Raw genomic sequence first — 16,821 nt, 5'->3', positions numbered from 1 at the left:
GATGTCTTCCTTGGTCCACCAGTATGTTTGCCTTTAACAGCCTTCCCATGTTGTTTGTATTTGGTCCAGAGTTTAGACACAGCTGACTGTGAACAACCAACGTCTTTTGCAACATTGCATGATGATTTACTCTCTTTTAAGAGTTTGATAATCCTCTCCTTTGTTTCAATTGACATCTCTCGTGTTGGAGCCATGATTCATGTCAGTCCACTTGGTGCAACAGCTCTCCAAGGTGTGTTCACTCCTTTTTAGACGCAGACTAACGAGCAGATCTGATATGATGCAGGTGTTAGTTTTGGGGATGAAAATTTACAGGGTGATTCCATAATTTTTTTCCTCAGAATTGAGTGATTCCATATTTTTTTTCCTCTGCTTGGTCTAAAAAAGTAACCGTTACTGACTGCCACAATCTTTTTTTCTTGATTTCTTATAGTGTTTCTTAAAGCCAGAAAGTTGCCATTTGAAATGACTTTAGTTTTGTGTCATGTCTGTGATCTGCTTTTTTTCTACAAAATTAAACAACTGAATGAACATCCTCCGAGGCCGGTGATTCCATAATTATTGCCAGGGGTTGTATTTCTGTGGGGAGTTTACCTGTCAGTGGACAGGATCTTTCAGTTACAAATATGTAGATATGGGTTTGATTGCTGGTTATGATACCGGTCTGTGTTATTGAGCAAGACACTTACCTGCATTGTCTCGGTCCACCCTGCTTTAAATGGGTACCAGCCCTGGCTGGGGAAGTAACCTGCATCAGACGGTGTGCTGTCAAGGAGGAGTCATAACTCCTTGTCCGTTTCACCGCTAAGGAATCCGGAGATAAATACGGATACCAATGGGCCTCGGGGCCTATATCGGGCTTACTTCTTTTACTATACATTAAACAAATGTTTCACCTGAGTTTGAATGTCTAAAATGGTTTTATACCATTTTATGACATGCACAAAAATGTCACCATATGTTGCTTGAGACCATTAGAGGAATTATATTTGGGGAGTTTGCATGAATGAGTGCTGTTTTTATTCATAACTTCCAAAATTAATTGGTCGTGGGTCCAGTGTTTTCTCTTTCAGCAGAAGAGTTCTGTTTTGGTGTGATGGATGGTTTAATTGTTCGGGTCAGTTTAGTTCCAGATTATGCATTCCATCAGATCCTTTTATTCAGTATCTGTTACCCGGCTTTTGTTTGTGGGGAAACATGTTTGTGTTTACAAATATAAGAATGAAGCCATTGCACATACAATACTGTGCAAAATCTCACATTTTTGTGCGTCAGTGAATTGACACAAATTGAAATGTCCAAACATTCCTACTGCAGTGAAAATCTAAAATATTGTCAGCATGCTGTCTTTGAAATGACAACATGCTAATGACCAGTCAATAATAAAACAATTGTAAAACCTAAATTAAACACAACTCTTTTTGTGTTAATATACATGTGTGTGTATATATAAGTTGCAAGAGACCACTTGAAAGAAATAAGCTATATCACCTAAAAAAAAATTCTATATTTTTAAAGGAGTGAAGTACTCACAAATTTTATTTAGAATTTATATTATTATTTAGCAGGTTTTCATTTTTAAAAAGCTTTAGACAGAAGCATAATGAAAACATTTGCACAGTAGCGTGTTTGTGTGTTAAAATGTATTTAATATTGTATAAACTAGAGAAATGAAGTTACTGTTTTGAATAACACTTTTTAGGGAAGATAAAATGCTTTCTGGACCATTCTGTCTGCTTTTTTTTTTTTTTTAGGTTTCATGAAGTTTATGTATGGGTTTGTTAAGTTGTGTTTTTTTTTTTTTGAAGGCTGTTTTAGTAAAGCTGCTGTTTGATGGAATGCACTTGTGAAAAGGGACTGTGGAATTTTTTTTTTGCAGAATATCCATGTAAATGAACACTGATGTTCCACATATTGTTTATTTAGTAACAGGAAAATAAACTATACAAATACACTTTATCTTAGGTTGACCTTTGTGTAACATCAGGTAATACAGCAGTGCACCTTTTAATGACAAAACTGCCTTGTGTTGTCTTTCGGCTGCCCCCAGTTGTTTCGGGTCAACACTGCGGATCCAGTACAGCTCCACATTGGGGTTTGGCACACGATTTACAATGGATGTTCTTCCGAATGCATCTCCTGTTTCTACATGGAGAAACACACAGCATCTGGTCTTCCTACATGGTCTCCCAACCAAGGACCTCCTCTGGAGAAATAAGTGGATCAGGTGTAAACAAACCAGGATGGCTAAACAAAAATTATGACAAAATTATTTTATTGGTACATAAAATAGGTTTTTATTACAGTAAATCCTGCAGTTTGTCAGAATCAAAAAACTTAGAAGCCCACGGAGAAATTGTATTTGTTCAGTGCAAAATGGCAAGTAGGAGAGGAATGAAAATAGAAAAACAAATAGAATTTTAAATACACATCAGTACAAATATACAACATAAACAACAAATATAGAATATAAACAGGATGTGGAAATGAAAAATGAGTCCAGTCTGTGGAATAAAGGTGTTTGACATTCTGAGGGAGGAGATGTACAGTTTGATGGCCGCAGGCAGGAATAATGTGCTCTGGTAGTCCAGTCATTTTATGAAAAAAAAAGGGGGTCAACCCGGAACAAATTGCAACAGAAATGATTTTGGTGGCATTTGAACCCTGAAACTGTTTTATAAATCATACTAAAAGTCTAGAAAGATGAAAAATTGGGAACACTCCCAAAATTCAAGATGGCTGTCCGAAAACATGCAAAAATTTAGTTTTTCCAAAATAACTCAAAAAATACCAATATTTAAGCACATAAATGTATTGATGTTAAATATAAACTTGGGTATTGTGGACATTTTGACACCACAATTAGGTCTCTATCTGTAATGGTTCTTGAGATACAGCCTATATGTAGTTTACATACGCTCAAGGATGGCAATTTGGTTTGTGTCCTATTACGTTAAAAATATTGCAGTTAAGGCCCATAAATATATTGAAGTTGAATATAAACTTGTGCATTGTAGACATTTTGGCACCAAAAAAATAGCTGTAGCTATTACAGTTTTTGAGATATGGTATAAAAATACATCTACACTCGACAAAAATTGATGAAATTGAGCATTGTTATGTTGAAAACTAAGTACCATTTCTGAAATGTTCATCTAAAGAAGGTAATAATAATCTTTTTGAGTCAATATTTCACTGGAATATGAATAGAGAAGTTACTCATATGTATAATAGAGTGGATGTCAATGCACAACCAGGGCACACTGGTGACACCACTGCTGTGTGGACAACCTGGAGAAAGCCTCAATTCTCTCAGATACAGGCGCTTTTGTGATAAGGTTGCAACAAAGACAACTCGTGCAGCCACAGTGTTTGCCACCCACTTCGGCAGCTGCCAAGTTTCATGGTCTGAGAGTTTACTTGCAAGTTCAGGAATGGAAAGGTGAAGATGAAGGTGACAACATGCCATTGCAAGAATGGGGTTGGAAAGTTTCTGGTAGTCAGGTTGTCCCAATCATGACTGACTTGCAAGCAGCACCAGATTCTCTTCTGCATGCTGTGAGATGTAACTGCAGTACTGAGTGTAGTACATTGCGATGTACATGTCGCAAACTTAGATTGCTCAGCAGCGTGTGGCAACTGCAGAGGTGCAGGGTGTACAAATGCAGGCCAACTCAATGATAACCAGGATGATGAGACTGAAATTTGAACAAGTAAAATTTCAAGTGTCATGACGTACACAATACTGATTTCAACTGAACTTTTATTATTATCATGCTTCATTGGTTTTACTGTAAAATTAGTGTGTGATTACATCTGTGTCATTAAAAAAGTTAGTGCAGCTGACAAGCACTAAGAATATTATTATTACATTCTTTAAATGAACATTTCAGAACAGTTACTTGGTTTCAACATATTTCACCATTTTTAGCCAAGTGTAGATGGCTTATGTGCTGTATATCAAAAAACTGTAAGAGCTACAGCCATTCTTTTGGTGCTAAAATGTCCACAGTACACAAGTTTATATTCAACTTCAATACATTTCTGGGCCTTAACTGCAATATTTTTAACGTAATAGGACACAAACCAAATTGCCGTCCTTGAGTGTATGTAAAACTGCAAATAGACTGTATCTCAAGAACCATTACAGATGGATACTTAATTTTGGTGTCAAAATGTCCACAATACCCAAGTTTATATTTAACATCAATACATTTATGTGCTTAAATATTGATATTTTTTGAGTTATTTGGGAAAAAAAATTTTTTTGCATGTTTTTGGGTGGCCATCTTGGATTTTGGGAGTGTTCCCGATTTTTTTTTTTTTAATCTTTCTAGACTTTTAGTATGTTTTATGAAACAGTTTCATGGTTCAAATGCCACCAAAATCATTTCTGTTGCAATTTGTTCTGGGTCAAACCATAAAATGACTGGACTATGGTGCGTTTAGGTGGAATGAGTCCAGCTTTGCATGTACCTTGGACAGCGTCCTCCTGTCTGACAGTTGACAAGGTGTCCGGTTCCAGCCCAACAATGTCACTGGTCTTCCTGATCAGTTTATTGAGTCTGTTGGTGTCCACTACTGTCAGTCTGCTGCCCCAGCACATAAACACAACAGCAAACATAATGACACTAACTACGATCCATTTCATTTTTGCACATTAAAGATTTATATCAGTATCAGCTGTAGATTTTCTTTGCCAAACACAGTAGTAGAAATAAAAAAGATGTTTTGACATGCACAAACATGCTTTCTTTTTTGGGGGGGTTGTCCATTAACTGTAAAAATGTAAACTACTGCAAGTACACTAATCAATCCAGTATGTCACTAAAATGCACAGAGATGATGGAAATGCTGATCTGATCTGATCTGCAGCATGTGTTGTGGGTAGTAACACTTCCTTCCTGTACATTAGATTTGCATGATCAGCACTGTAAACGTTTATGTGATAATTCATTTTATGAGACACAGTCTTAATTGGGTACAATAAAAAAATATCAGGAATTGTGCATTTAACACATTACAGTATGTACTTGGATCATACAACAAACATTTTATATGTTCTGTATGCAAAAATGGAAATAGTTTGTATCCATGCTGTCAGTTAATGGTTGGAATGCAGCCCAGTTAATTCTAGATTTGTTGCTAAAAGCACTCAAATAGAACAACAAATTGTCAATTACAGTTAATCTTGTTTCACTCCCTTTTACCAGAACAATGGGAAAGCTTCATTTATGATCTGTTTCATACGAGACCATCATGGAGATGATATTAAAGCCCATTAGCAGTCTTTATTCAAAGCCACAGCTCGATCCTATCAGATAAATTATGCATTGGTCTGGATAAGGAGCACACTAATTGATTTATGTCATCCATCACTTGTATTACTATATTTAGCCACAGCAGGTAGAGATAAGATCTCAGACTCTGCTCTACCACTTCACTTTCACAGTACCTGAGCTATGAAGTCCCAAGTACCCTTTAAGTTATGGTGCCATCTCACCTTTATTAATTTAAACTCTTTATCTCCTGACAACATCTGTACTTGTACAGATTCTTACAACCCTCAGCAACATCCCACTAAAAAAAGTAAGTCCCTTTGACTGCTCCCTTGTTTTCACTCAGGGTCACCACAGCAGATCCAAGGTGGATCTGCATGTTGAATTGGCACAAGTTTTACACTGGATGCCCTTCCTGATGCAACTCCATATTACATGGAGAATTCTGACAGTGGGTGGGTTTGAACTGAGAACTTTCCACACTGAAACCAAGTGCATTAACCACTTGGAGACTACTCAGCAACATCCCACTAAACATCCTATTTTTGCATTAAAGTTGTGTGTTTAAAAGGATGTAATAGAGTCAGCATTATTACTAGGTGCTGTTATTGTATGCATTGATTTAGATTTATGCTGGAATGATTTTGTTTTTCCAGGTCTGGCAAAATGCAGTTCAAAGCAAATTTTCCTTAAGGGACAATGCAGCATATTTTCTTTTCTTTTTTTTGTACTTTAAACCCACACACTTTGGCCACCACCCCTTAAACCCACAGCTGTGCTAATACTTGTAAAATGATTACATTTGGAATCAATGTGTCCTGTTAGGTAAAAATTATTTGATGTCTGTGAACATGTCTGTCAATTTCATTTGGAACATATTTTGCAGAATTGTTGTACAGTCTCAAAATTCCTCACTATAAATGCACAAACATCCTTTTAAAAAGCAGAACTGGGTCCTGAAGTAGCTCATTTAATGCTTCCTTGATGCATATCACAGAAATCTTTATCTGGACTCTTTCATCATCTGAGACACCAGAACTCTTTGCGAAGCTCTATTATTCCTGCATAAATGTCCACCAGATGGAGATATTATTCCACATTATAGGCACAAAGTTTGGAATAGAGTCAAATGGGCCTTGAGAACATTTATCGTGAATGTGGATGCATATAATTAATTAATTAAAAAAAAGTAATTTCAAAATTATTTCATTTTTTATATAGCACCAAATCACAAGAAGTTGTCTAAAGGCGCTTCACACAAGTAAGGTCAATTCAATTTATTTTGTTTATATAATGCCAAATTTTAAAAAAAGCTGCCCCAAGGTGCATCACACAAGTAAGGTCTAACCTTACCAACCCCCAGAGCAAGCACACAGGTGACAGTGGTAAGGAAAAACTCCCTCTGATGTTTTGAGGAAGAAACCTCAAGCAGACCAGACTCAAAGGGGTGACCCTCTGCTTGGGCCATGCTACTGACACAATTTACAACACAAATATGCAGGAAATTTGGAGGTCCATGCTGGTGCACAGGACAGGAGGCCTGCAGAAGAAGACACCCACTCCCATCTCTGGATGGAGCTGCACCTCAAATGGAGAGAAAAAAACAGAATCAGGCGGCAGAAAGACAACAAATACAGTATAATTTGTCAGCATTAAGCAAAAGAAAACAGAAGAAATCCTATGTGATCGCCGGCCACTAGCCTTAAGCTTCAATAAAAGACACAGAATTTAGATAAAACTGAGGCCGCGGCACGCTCTGTTTAATAATAAAATGAATTTACAAAGGGTAGAAATCATTAACATACTATGCCAGTGTGCTAGCCTACAAAAGGGAAAATAAGTGTGTCTTATGTCTGTACTTGAAAGTCTCTACAGAATCTGACTGTTTTTTGAGCAGGGAGATCATTCCACAGAACATGGTCATGATAAGAGAAAGCTCTGTGACCTGCAGACGTTTTATTCACCCTAGGGACACAAGTAATCCTGCACCCTGAGAACGCAAAGCCCGTGCTGGTATGTAGGTTTAATTAGGTCAGCTAGGTAGGGAGGTGCCAGTCTGTGAACATTTTTATAGGTTAACAGCAGAACCTTAAAATCTGATCTCACAGGGACAGGAAGCCAGTGAAGGGATGCAAAATGGGTGTAATGTGGTCAAACCTTCTGCTTCCTATCAAAAATCTGGCAGCAGTATTTTGAACCAATTGGAGAGCCCTAATGCTGGACTGCAGTAAACCAGAAATGAACATTGCAGTAGTACGATCGAGAAGAGACAAATGCATGAAACAAATGTAATACTGGCCTTAACCTGCATTCTGTAGCCCAACTTCAAACCTGTACAAGGCTTTTGGAAAGGTCACATTTACAGCAGCAAGTTTTATGACAATCTATAACAGTTTTACTCCACCAAGAACGTAATAAAATCAGCATTTATTTATTTGTCTGTCTGTCTGTTAGCAGGATACGTCAATACTAGTGCACAGATTTTGATGAAATTTTCAACACAGATAGATATTTGGCCATGAAGAACCCATTAAATTTGGAGGTGATCTGGATCTGGATTCTGGATCACGTTTCACTTTATATAGGCTTTGAAGGATTACTGTTAGCGGGATTACGTCAAAACTACTGCACGGATTTTGACAAAATTTTCAACACAAATACGTATTAGGCCACGAAAGACTCCATTAAATTTTGGAGGTGATCTGGATCCGAATCTGGATTCTTTATCAAGATTTCACTTTATATATGCTTTGAAGGATTACGTCAGCACTACTTCATGGATTCTCACCAAATTTGCACCACAGATAGATATTAGTGCATGGAAGACTCTATTGAATTTTAGAAGTCATCCAGATCTGGATTGGTGGACATCAGAAATCTCTGATTGCTCTTGTTTTAAGATGTTATTGTGCACACAAAATGTCAGAGAGTAGAACCCATGTAGACACAATTAGAATAGCAATGTCCTCAGTTATCCAAGGTCTTAGGGGCATGACCTGTTTATAGGTTTCACCCTGATACAGAAAGTCTTTGACAGCAACTCAATCCCTGGTGACCACAATTAAAATTGAAAATTTCCCAGTGTTGAAGTTATCCAAGGTCATAGTGAGGTATGTGCCAAGTTTCATCTTGATACACGGCGTCTTTGCTGAGATTTTCAAAAACTCGGCCACCTGGTGGAAACAATCAGATTCAAATATGCCCACATTGAACTTGTCCAAAGTTTTAGTGAGGTGACCTTGGGTATACCAAGTTTTCCCCTTCATACATGAAGTCTTTAGTGTTAACATCAACCATACAGACACACACACAGGCAGACAGACAGACGCACACGGAGTTGAGGGATTCCTTAACCTGCTCAGACTTTGGTGCACAGCTAAAATAGATAAGATAAATAAATAAACAAATAAATATGGGACCTGTTTTGGAAAGCAGGTGAGGTTTTTAAGATTCAGTCCAAAATGGATCAAGGTTAAATTAACAATGCACCCAATTAAAAATTCAGTGGTCCAGAACAGAACCAGAATTGTTGTGTGGGCCGCTGAAGAGGAGGTACTGCTGGCCCACCACCACAAGATGGCGCCCTGCTTGAAGTGCAGGCTTCAAGCACGAGAGGGCGTCGGAGCAACCAGGAGTGACAGCTGTCACTCATCATCCATACCAGCTGTCACTCATTCACTTCTCATCACCACCACCATAAAGGCCGGACTGCAACTCCACCTCCCCGCTGAGAAATCAACTACCATTCAGGTAATTTCTCTGCTGACTGACACTGTGTGTGTTTAACCTGAACTTCTATTGCAGCCGTTTTCCTGGAGTGTTTCCTTATCTGGAGGATTGGCGTTTGGTGTGACAGTGACGGCTTCGCCTCACACCCCAACTCAGATAAGTGGTTGACCAGGAGCTGCACGAGTGTGTGTGATTGGAGGTGGAGGTTCTCCCTCCTTTACTTAATACAGACTGTGGGATTACTGAGTGTGCGAACTCACACTCATCTGGACTGTCTCTGTTTTCTGCCAGCAGTACCGGGTCTGACTGCTGAAGACAGCGGCCACCTGGGGCGCGGGGCTTGGCGGCTCCGGTGTTCTTCAGCTCCGTTGGTGGTGGAAGCTGTGTGGGGATCCAGCTCTTCTCTCTCCAGGCGTCTTCTATCGTCGAGCCTGCCCACACGTCACCTGGTGTATGTTAGACAGTCCACCATATTGTTATTGTCTGTACATTAAATTGTTACTTTTGGCTTATCCATTGTCCGTTCATTAACGCCCCCTGTTGTGGGTCCGTGTCACGTCACTTTCATAACAAGAATGATCGATGTCCTTATTTTCTGTCAACTTTTTCTATATATGTGCATGGATTAGCATTTGTGGTATGTAGCACTGTGCCACTCAGCAGCACACGTCTGCAGCACCTGCAGTAATTCTGCACCACATTGTGTTGCTGACAGGAGCCCTGGCAGTCAGCTCCACCTCTGAGGATCCAGCATCAGAAATAATAGACACCCGAGGGCTGGAGGATCAGGGTGAGATCCAGTGAGGTTCTGACTTTTGTGATGATCCAGTTTGGGCCTGGTTTCAGGTCACCAGGCCCGAGGGAACCTGTGTAGACCTCAATTCAATTTCAATTTATTTTGTTTATATAATGCCAAATAAAAAAAAAAAAAGCTGCCCCAAGGTGCGTCACACAAGTAAGGTCTAACCTTACCAACTGCTAGCACACAGGCAACAGTGGTAAGGAAAAACTCGAAACCTCAAGCAGACCAGACTCAAAGGGGAGTCCCCTGCTTAGGCCGTTCTAACAATTACAAGGTTTTACAAAGCTGAAGAGACAGAAAACAAACAACAATACAAAGAAGAAGAGAAGTCCACACAGGCACCAGCACACAGGCAGGGGTCGTCCATGCTGTCAGTTCGGCATGTCCTGCGACATCCTTACCAAATGCAGACTGCCACCATGCAGCACCCACATCAGGTCTTCCACCTCACAATCCCTCCAGGCCCTTAAGTTGGGATCCATCTGTTGTTTGTACCTCGACAGAGAGAAAAAAGCAAAATCAGTCGGCCAGAAAAAATTATACCTAAGGTATAATTTATCAGCAGTAAATCAACAGGAAACCAGAGGAAATAATTACTAAAGTGTTCGCCGGCCACTAGCCCTAAGCTTCACTTACAGACCCAAAATTTAAAGATTCGATGACACTTTTATTGGGTCTTGTCTTCTAACTTAGCAGCCTGTGAAAGATGTTTTTCCTCTTCTTGTCTCAGCAAATGCTCACAAACTGCAGGTTCTTTTTAATGTATTTTACTCATTAGGGAGTCCTTGTGATGTCTGTATTGAGCCTTTCTTTTCTTTGTGCAAGGATTTTTGCATTATTTATCAATAAGATTTCTGCTCTTCGATCCTCGCTCCCTCAATCGCTCAGGACCCTTCAGTTTCCCACAGTAAGATCAGCTGTCTTTCACCAGTTTGAGCCTATGGGTGCCCGACACTTACACGACTTTGATCCGTGCACTTGCACACACTCTGCCATGCAGGAGAGTGAAGTCATCACAAACCGTTGTAAACTGGCTTCATGCAAGTGTGCAAAGAAAATTTTGAAATGTTCAAAATTTCATCACGCATTAATTACATGAACATTGCGCAAACATTTCAAAAACTACGTGTGAGTGCGAGTGATTGCGTTAGCGCACTGCATCACAGTGCAGCTTGTCTGATCGATTATAATGAGATGTTAAATCTATCATAAACATAATTTTACATCTGCTCATAAAAGAATGAACATGCAAACTGGTTTTACCAAACCATTACAATATAAGTATTCAAAATAATTACCTTTTAGACTGTTCCAAATGCATTCTCCACCTCATGAAGCACACGAGAGAGACAGAGAGAGAGAAAAGCTGCAGCTGAAATGTCCTCTGTGATTCCGGAAGCGATTAGGGGTGTTTTCAGCAGCCAAACACTGACAGAAAATGACTAATCCGCTACGAAATAATTATTTTATATATGCATTGTCCATCACAGAAAGCGCAGCATCCAGTGGAACAAAGCATGGCATCCAGCTGGGAACACAGTGGGTGGGATTGTCACGACGAAGTGTGTGCAAGTGGGCACATCAAATTCTTGCAAGTGTCAGGGCACCTATCTCACTCTCTTAACCTAAAACTCACGTAATTGTATTTGATGGTGGATTTCAGTCATTTAAGTGACAGGAGATTTAAATAAAATGCAATGCTAAAATACCCATGGCCATATGAGCATTGTCTTCTTTATAATTTGCAGATGTTTAATTAATAAGATCCTATTGTCTTATGTACAATTTGAGCATGTTAAATGGAGCCCCTCTATCCATCAATCAATCCTAAACAATATTTATGGTTTAACGACATCTCTGCGGGAGTGCGTGCGTCTGTGTGTACATGATATTAATTCCTTCCCCTGCACAGTGGTGTCTTAACCGTGGTACAAAGGTTGAGCAGGCAAATTCACGCATTGAACACAAACTTTATTTCTCTTTTTAACAGAGCAGAGCTCTTTAACATTCCGTGACTCTCACACTGGTGTTGCCGACCCAACAGGCTCCCCTAAAAATCACCCCAACCCCCCCCCCCCCCCCCCCCACCTTCACTGCGCATGTGTCATTTTAGAGTGTCAGCAGCAATTCAGCGATTATCGCCTCTTTTCTGCTTAAAACTGCACTCCAGTCATCATCTATCTCAGCGACAGATATCTGAAGCTTTTGTACAACAATCATTTCCACATAAATTCAGCATCATTTCATAATAAAAGACGGGGGAGCGATCAGAGCGCCACAGCAGCACGTCTGAGTCTGACTTTCTGAGACTGACTCTCTACAGCCAAAGCGATGACAGGCAATAATGTGATTATTAAACCATCAGATGACAAAGTTAAACCTCTTAAATCATTCTGAAGTCAGTTCTAAGCAGAAACAAGGTGATAATCAGTGAATCGCTGCTGATGCTCCGAAATGACGCATGCGCAGTGAAGACAGGAGGAACTGATTTTTAGGGGGGACCACTCAGCCTGCAACACTGGCTTACACACATCTTCCTCTACTCCTTTCAGTCTGCGGCTCATAACCTGACTCGGTGCACTACCGCCACCAACTGTTTGGTGGGAAGCATTGCAAGTGCCCTATATAATAGATCCCATCTTCTTAAACAGAGGAACAGGCTGAGCTGGTAACACTGAGCTAATGGCAAGAGCAGAAGTTAACTTTGAGTTCTGCTAAATGTCTTGTAAATCACATCAGAGGTGTTATTGGGTTCCAAAAACAGCGTTTTCAGTTTTAGAAGTGTATATTTCTTGCTAGGTTTTACATAATATATGAGAAACAGTTATATAAACACACAAAATTAAGTGGTTTTGGAAAGACCAGCCACTGAAATCACATGCAGCTCTACTCTGATTGGCTGTCACCCCTCACCATACAAAAAAATGATTGAAACAGAATGTGATTTTTTAAAAACTATTTAAAATACCTCTTAAAATAGGTCAAGGTTAGCCATCTTTGAACATGTCCAAGGTCTGTGTCCCAAGAATGTTCCCTGTTAATTTGAACACTGTGGTAGTAATAGGACTGGATTTAAACTACGCACAGACAGACGGAAGGACAGACGGAAGGACAGACAGACAGACGGACGCAAAGCCTTTGCAATACCCGATGGCCATATTTGATGGCCTCAGGTAAAAATGAATCATTTCAGATGTAACTCAGCTAGTGTGAGAGAGTTTATACATGCAGTCACAAAGTTGTGGTCATTTGGAGATGCTAACATGAAATCCAACCATAAAGACAGGCAAAATCTGACAGTATGAAGCTTTTAAATTAACGAAATAGCAATAGGATGTGGTCAATATCCAGAAGTGGCTGAAAGTCAGCATGTTCCCTGCGCCTCGGTATTGTGCTCCTCCTCAGCATGTTCTTCCGTCATCTCCTCTGTAGTTTCACTCACTGCTTTTGACCCGTCATCCTCTGGCTCTTCATCTGGGCAGTCCGCCCATCGGCCCACCCTTCGGACTCCCTCCCCCACCGCCGGGGCATTAAAGCATGGGTTATGGTCATAAATGACGAGTTTCAATCCCTGCATGTGAGACAAGCAAGGGAAGCGGTTTATTCTGTTGCGATCCACATCGATGACAGCTAGAAGGTGCATTTCCAGCAACACCGGAGGGAATTCTGCCAGGTGGTTGCCAGCAAGCCAGATGCTTCGTAGCTCTTCCAACCTTTTGAGTTCCGTCGGCAAAGTCCGTATCTGGTTGTAACCAAGGTGCAGGGTCTTGAGGCTGGAAAGTTCACAAACCACCTTCGGGAAAACCATGAAGCAGTTGGCCTCTAACCACAGAGTGCTGAGCTCCTTCAGCTGCCTCAGTTCCCTGGGGAGGCGGTACAGTCTGTTGTTTCCCAGGTACAGGATGCTGAGCTGGGGTAACCTGCACACGGCTGCAGGCAGCTCCTCAAAACAGTTAAAGTCCAGGGCCAGGAGCTGCAGCTTCCTCAGTCTCTGTAGCTCAGCCGGTAAGCTGCTGAGATTGTTGTCGCTCAGGTAGAGCTTGACGAGCTCATTGAAGACACAAGCTGCAACAGGTACCCGACGTAGCTGCCGGCTGCTGAGGTCCAGGGTCCGATCCAGCGGCATGTCCTCCAGGTCCCCCACTAAGAAATGTTGACAGCACTCATAGGGAATGAAGGAAATGATGGCTCTCAAGGCGTTTCCCATCTTGCTCATTTTCTTGTTAAATCACTGAGACTGTTGGTTTCATCTGTTTAGTGCTCCTCCACCGCCCCATCTGGAATTATTGATTTTAATATGATACAAAATGTTTCTAATGTCTTTGTGATGTACAGCAGCATGCTCAGCACTTATATGGCCATTATATCAAAATACACTGATTTGGTTGATAAAAGCAACACTGTGAAGTTACTTAGAAGTATTTAATTATACTGGGAACAAAAGCCACACTTGTGGAAAAAAAGGAAATGAATGCAGGATAAGCCAGAAGAAGATCATAAGCAGAAGAAGATCATAAGCAGAATTCACCCACTTTCATCCTGATGATGTCCACGACTTTCTCCTACAGTAAGCCATTTGTTTATCCAACTTTAATGAGGTGCAAACGTATTGTATTCTCTGGATAGATATTCCCCCGTGTTGCCCTCTCGCTGTCTCTCAGCAGCTGTGAGCTTTACTTTGTCTTTCTGTAGCTGCTCTCTCCTCCCAGTTTGTGTGTGCCTAATGACTTTCCCCCTTCTTCTTACAGATGACAACTGTGGGTGAGAGAGAGAGAGACACACACACACACACACACACACACACACACACACACACACACACACACACACACACACACACACACACACACACACACACCACACACACACACACACACACCACACACACACACACACACACACACAGGGAGGTGCATGTGCCAAGGATGAGCACACGTATGTGATGAAATGGTCATTTAGATATTTTGTTAAAATCAGTTTGGACTCAGCTCTGGGTTTGTCACTGGGCCAGACAAGTGGGCCTCTAATTTGGAATAATCTCAAGAATGCATCATAGAGGGACCAACGAGGGAGACTGTAGGTGTTTGGCTGTGCATGAGATAATAAATCGGAGTGTAGGTTGAAATCTTCACTGCACATGAAAAAGCGATGCATTATGTATAGATCTGAGCTTTGGCTTTGTTGGACTGCAGAGTTGCTGCAAATCTATGACCTGATCAATCTCATGTTTGAGCCTGTGAACATGCTTGTTTCTATTCAGCAGAACATTGTATTTCTGAACTCTGACCTAGAAGAATGTGATTTGTCCACTTGTATATGATCATTTTTCTTGTGTAGACCAAAGGGATTAAGTAATCACCAGCATGTGTATGTTTAGAACGTTTTCAGATGAGCTCTGTAACACATGTTGGGATGATAAATTTATTTATATAGCACCAAATAACAATATATTAGTGACTTTAAGGTGCTACACATGAGCCATATTTGAACTCTACCCACTGCCTGAGTGAGCATATTATGACAATAATGGAAAGGATAAACTCCCTCAGACATTTGTGTTGATTATAAGAAGAAACCTCAAGCAGACCAGAATCAGTGGGGTGACCATCTGCTTTGGCCATACAAACAAAATAATGAAATAAAACAAAAGCACAGCAGGGAATTGCCAAACTTGTAGTACAGGAATATTGCAGCTAAGCAACCATGTACGTATTGAGTCCAGTGATCACACTGATCGCTGGCTCAAAGAACAACCAAGAGGTGGAGAGGGGGGCCCCAGTAAAATGGACCTCAGTGTATGTATTTATGCCAGATCAGTCATAAAGTAGGACATTCCCCAGTTTTGACACCAACACCCATACATGTCCACATGATGGCTCCCCTATCCTGCAGGCACAGTCTACAGCTCACATATAGATCCTACACTTTCCTACACCTGGATGGACCGTGGATGGACTGTCAGATACTTGTGTTGATACAGAGGAACCTCCTGGTCCTGACGGCTACACACTCTATCTTGATTCACTAACCAGACCCCTGGACAAACGCAACTCCTCCACATTGTATCTCAGACAGAGATCAAAGCAGAAACCATACAGCCAGGATGTCCAGTCCAATGTAACGCCATCATGGTGGTCATACGGATCTTGGTTTGGATTGTGTTTATTATTTTGTAGTGTTTGTGTTACATGGAAGAAGAAGTCCTATATAGGCCCTGAGGCACCAGTGTTCATCTACAGATTTTGTAGCTTGAAGCAAATGAGAGTCTATGTCTCCTCCTGGATGAGATGGGAGTCCAACACAGGTTACCTGTCCAGCCAAGGCCAGTACCCCTTTATACCTGGGTGGACTGAGACAATGTAGATGAAGTGTCTTGTTCAAGGACACAGACAGGTAGCATGTGGGATTCAAACCCAGATCACCATGTTTGCAGGCCAGCTCCTTATCCACTGAGCTACCTGCTCTAAAACATAGAAAGATGAGGAATCAGTGTTTGATCCCCTGTATACTGTTAAGTGGTTGCTGGCACAGGCTGAAAAGTTTCAGAACCATCATTTTTGTGAAACTGAAGATCATACATATTGGGAAAGCACATGTAGATTGCAAAGGATGGCAAGAGAAGATGAATCCTCATCACCAAAGAAGTGAAAATGTGAAGGGAAACAAAATTGTTACCCCCCACAGCATAATGCAAACTTTATGGATCAGAATTTGAATTTGAATTTTTAAGGTTGAATGTTTTTATCATCAAAATCAGAGTTTGAAATTGAATTTCTAAGCTTGAATTTGTTTAGCATCAAAGTATTCAACTTCAAGAACTTCAACCTAAAAAAAAAAAATCAACCTAAAAAAAATTTAACCTCAAAAAAATTTTAACCTAAAAAAATCAACCTCAAAAAAATCCAACCTGAAAAAATTCAACCTCAGAAAAAATCAACCTAAAGAAATTTCAACCTCAAAAAAATTGAACCTCAAAAAATAGAAAAGCAGGGAGAAGCAATTGATACCTGT

The 16,821-nt window shown here is 40.5% G+C and overlaps 1 protein-coding gene across 1 annotated transcript; it reads right to left on the bottom strand.

Moving 5' to 3' along the window:
• Positions 1-13,161: 13,161 nt before the first annotated feature.
• lrrc10 (leucine rich repeat containing 10) lies at positions 13,162-14,038 on the bottom strand. The gene has a single exon (XM_034175633.1). It carries the CDS (start codon positions 14,024-14,026, stop codon positions 13,175-13,177), a length of 852 nt encoding a protein of 283 aa, XP_034031524.1. The 5' UTR covers positions 14,027-14,038; the 3' UTR covers positions 13,162-13,174.
• Positions 14,039-16,821: the final 2,783 nt, after the last annotated feature.

This window comes from Thalassophryne amazonica, chromosome 8 (genome assembly GCF_902500255.1).
Source record: "Thalassophryne amazonica chromosome 8, fThaAma1.1, whole genome shotgun sequence".
Lineage (NCBI taxonomy): Eukaryota > Metazoa > Chordata > Actinopteri > Batrachoidiformes > Batrachoididae > Thalassophryne > Thalassophryne amazonica.
Note: the sequence above shows the minus strand (reverse complement) of the source record. Positions and strands in the feature narration are given on the sequence as shown.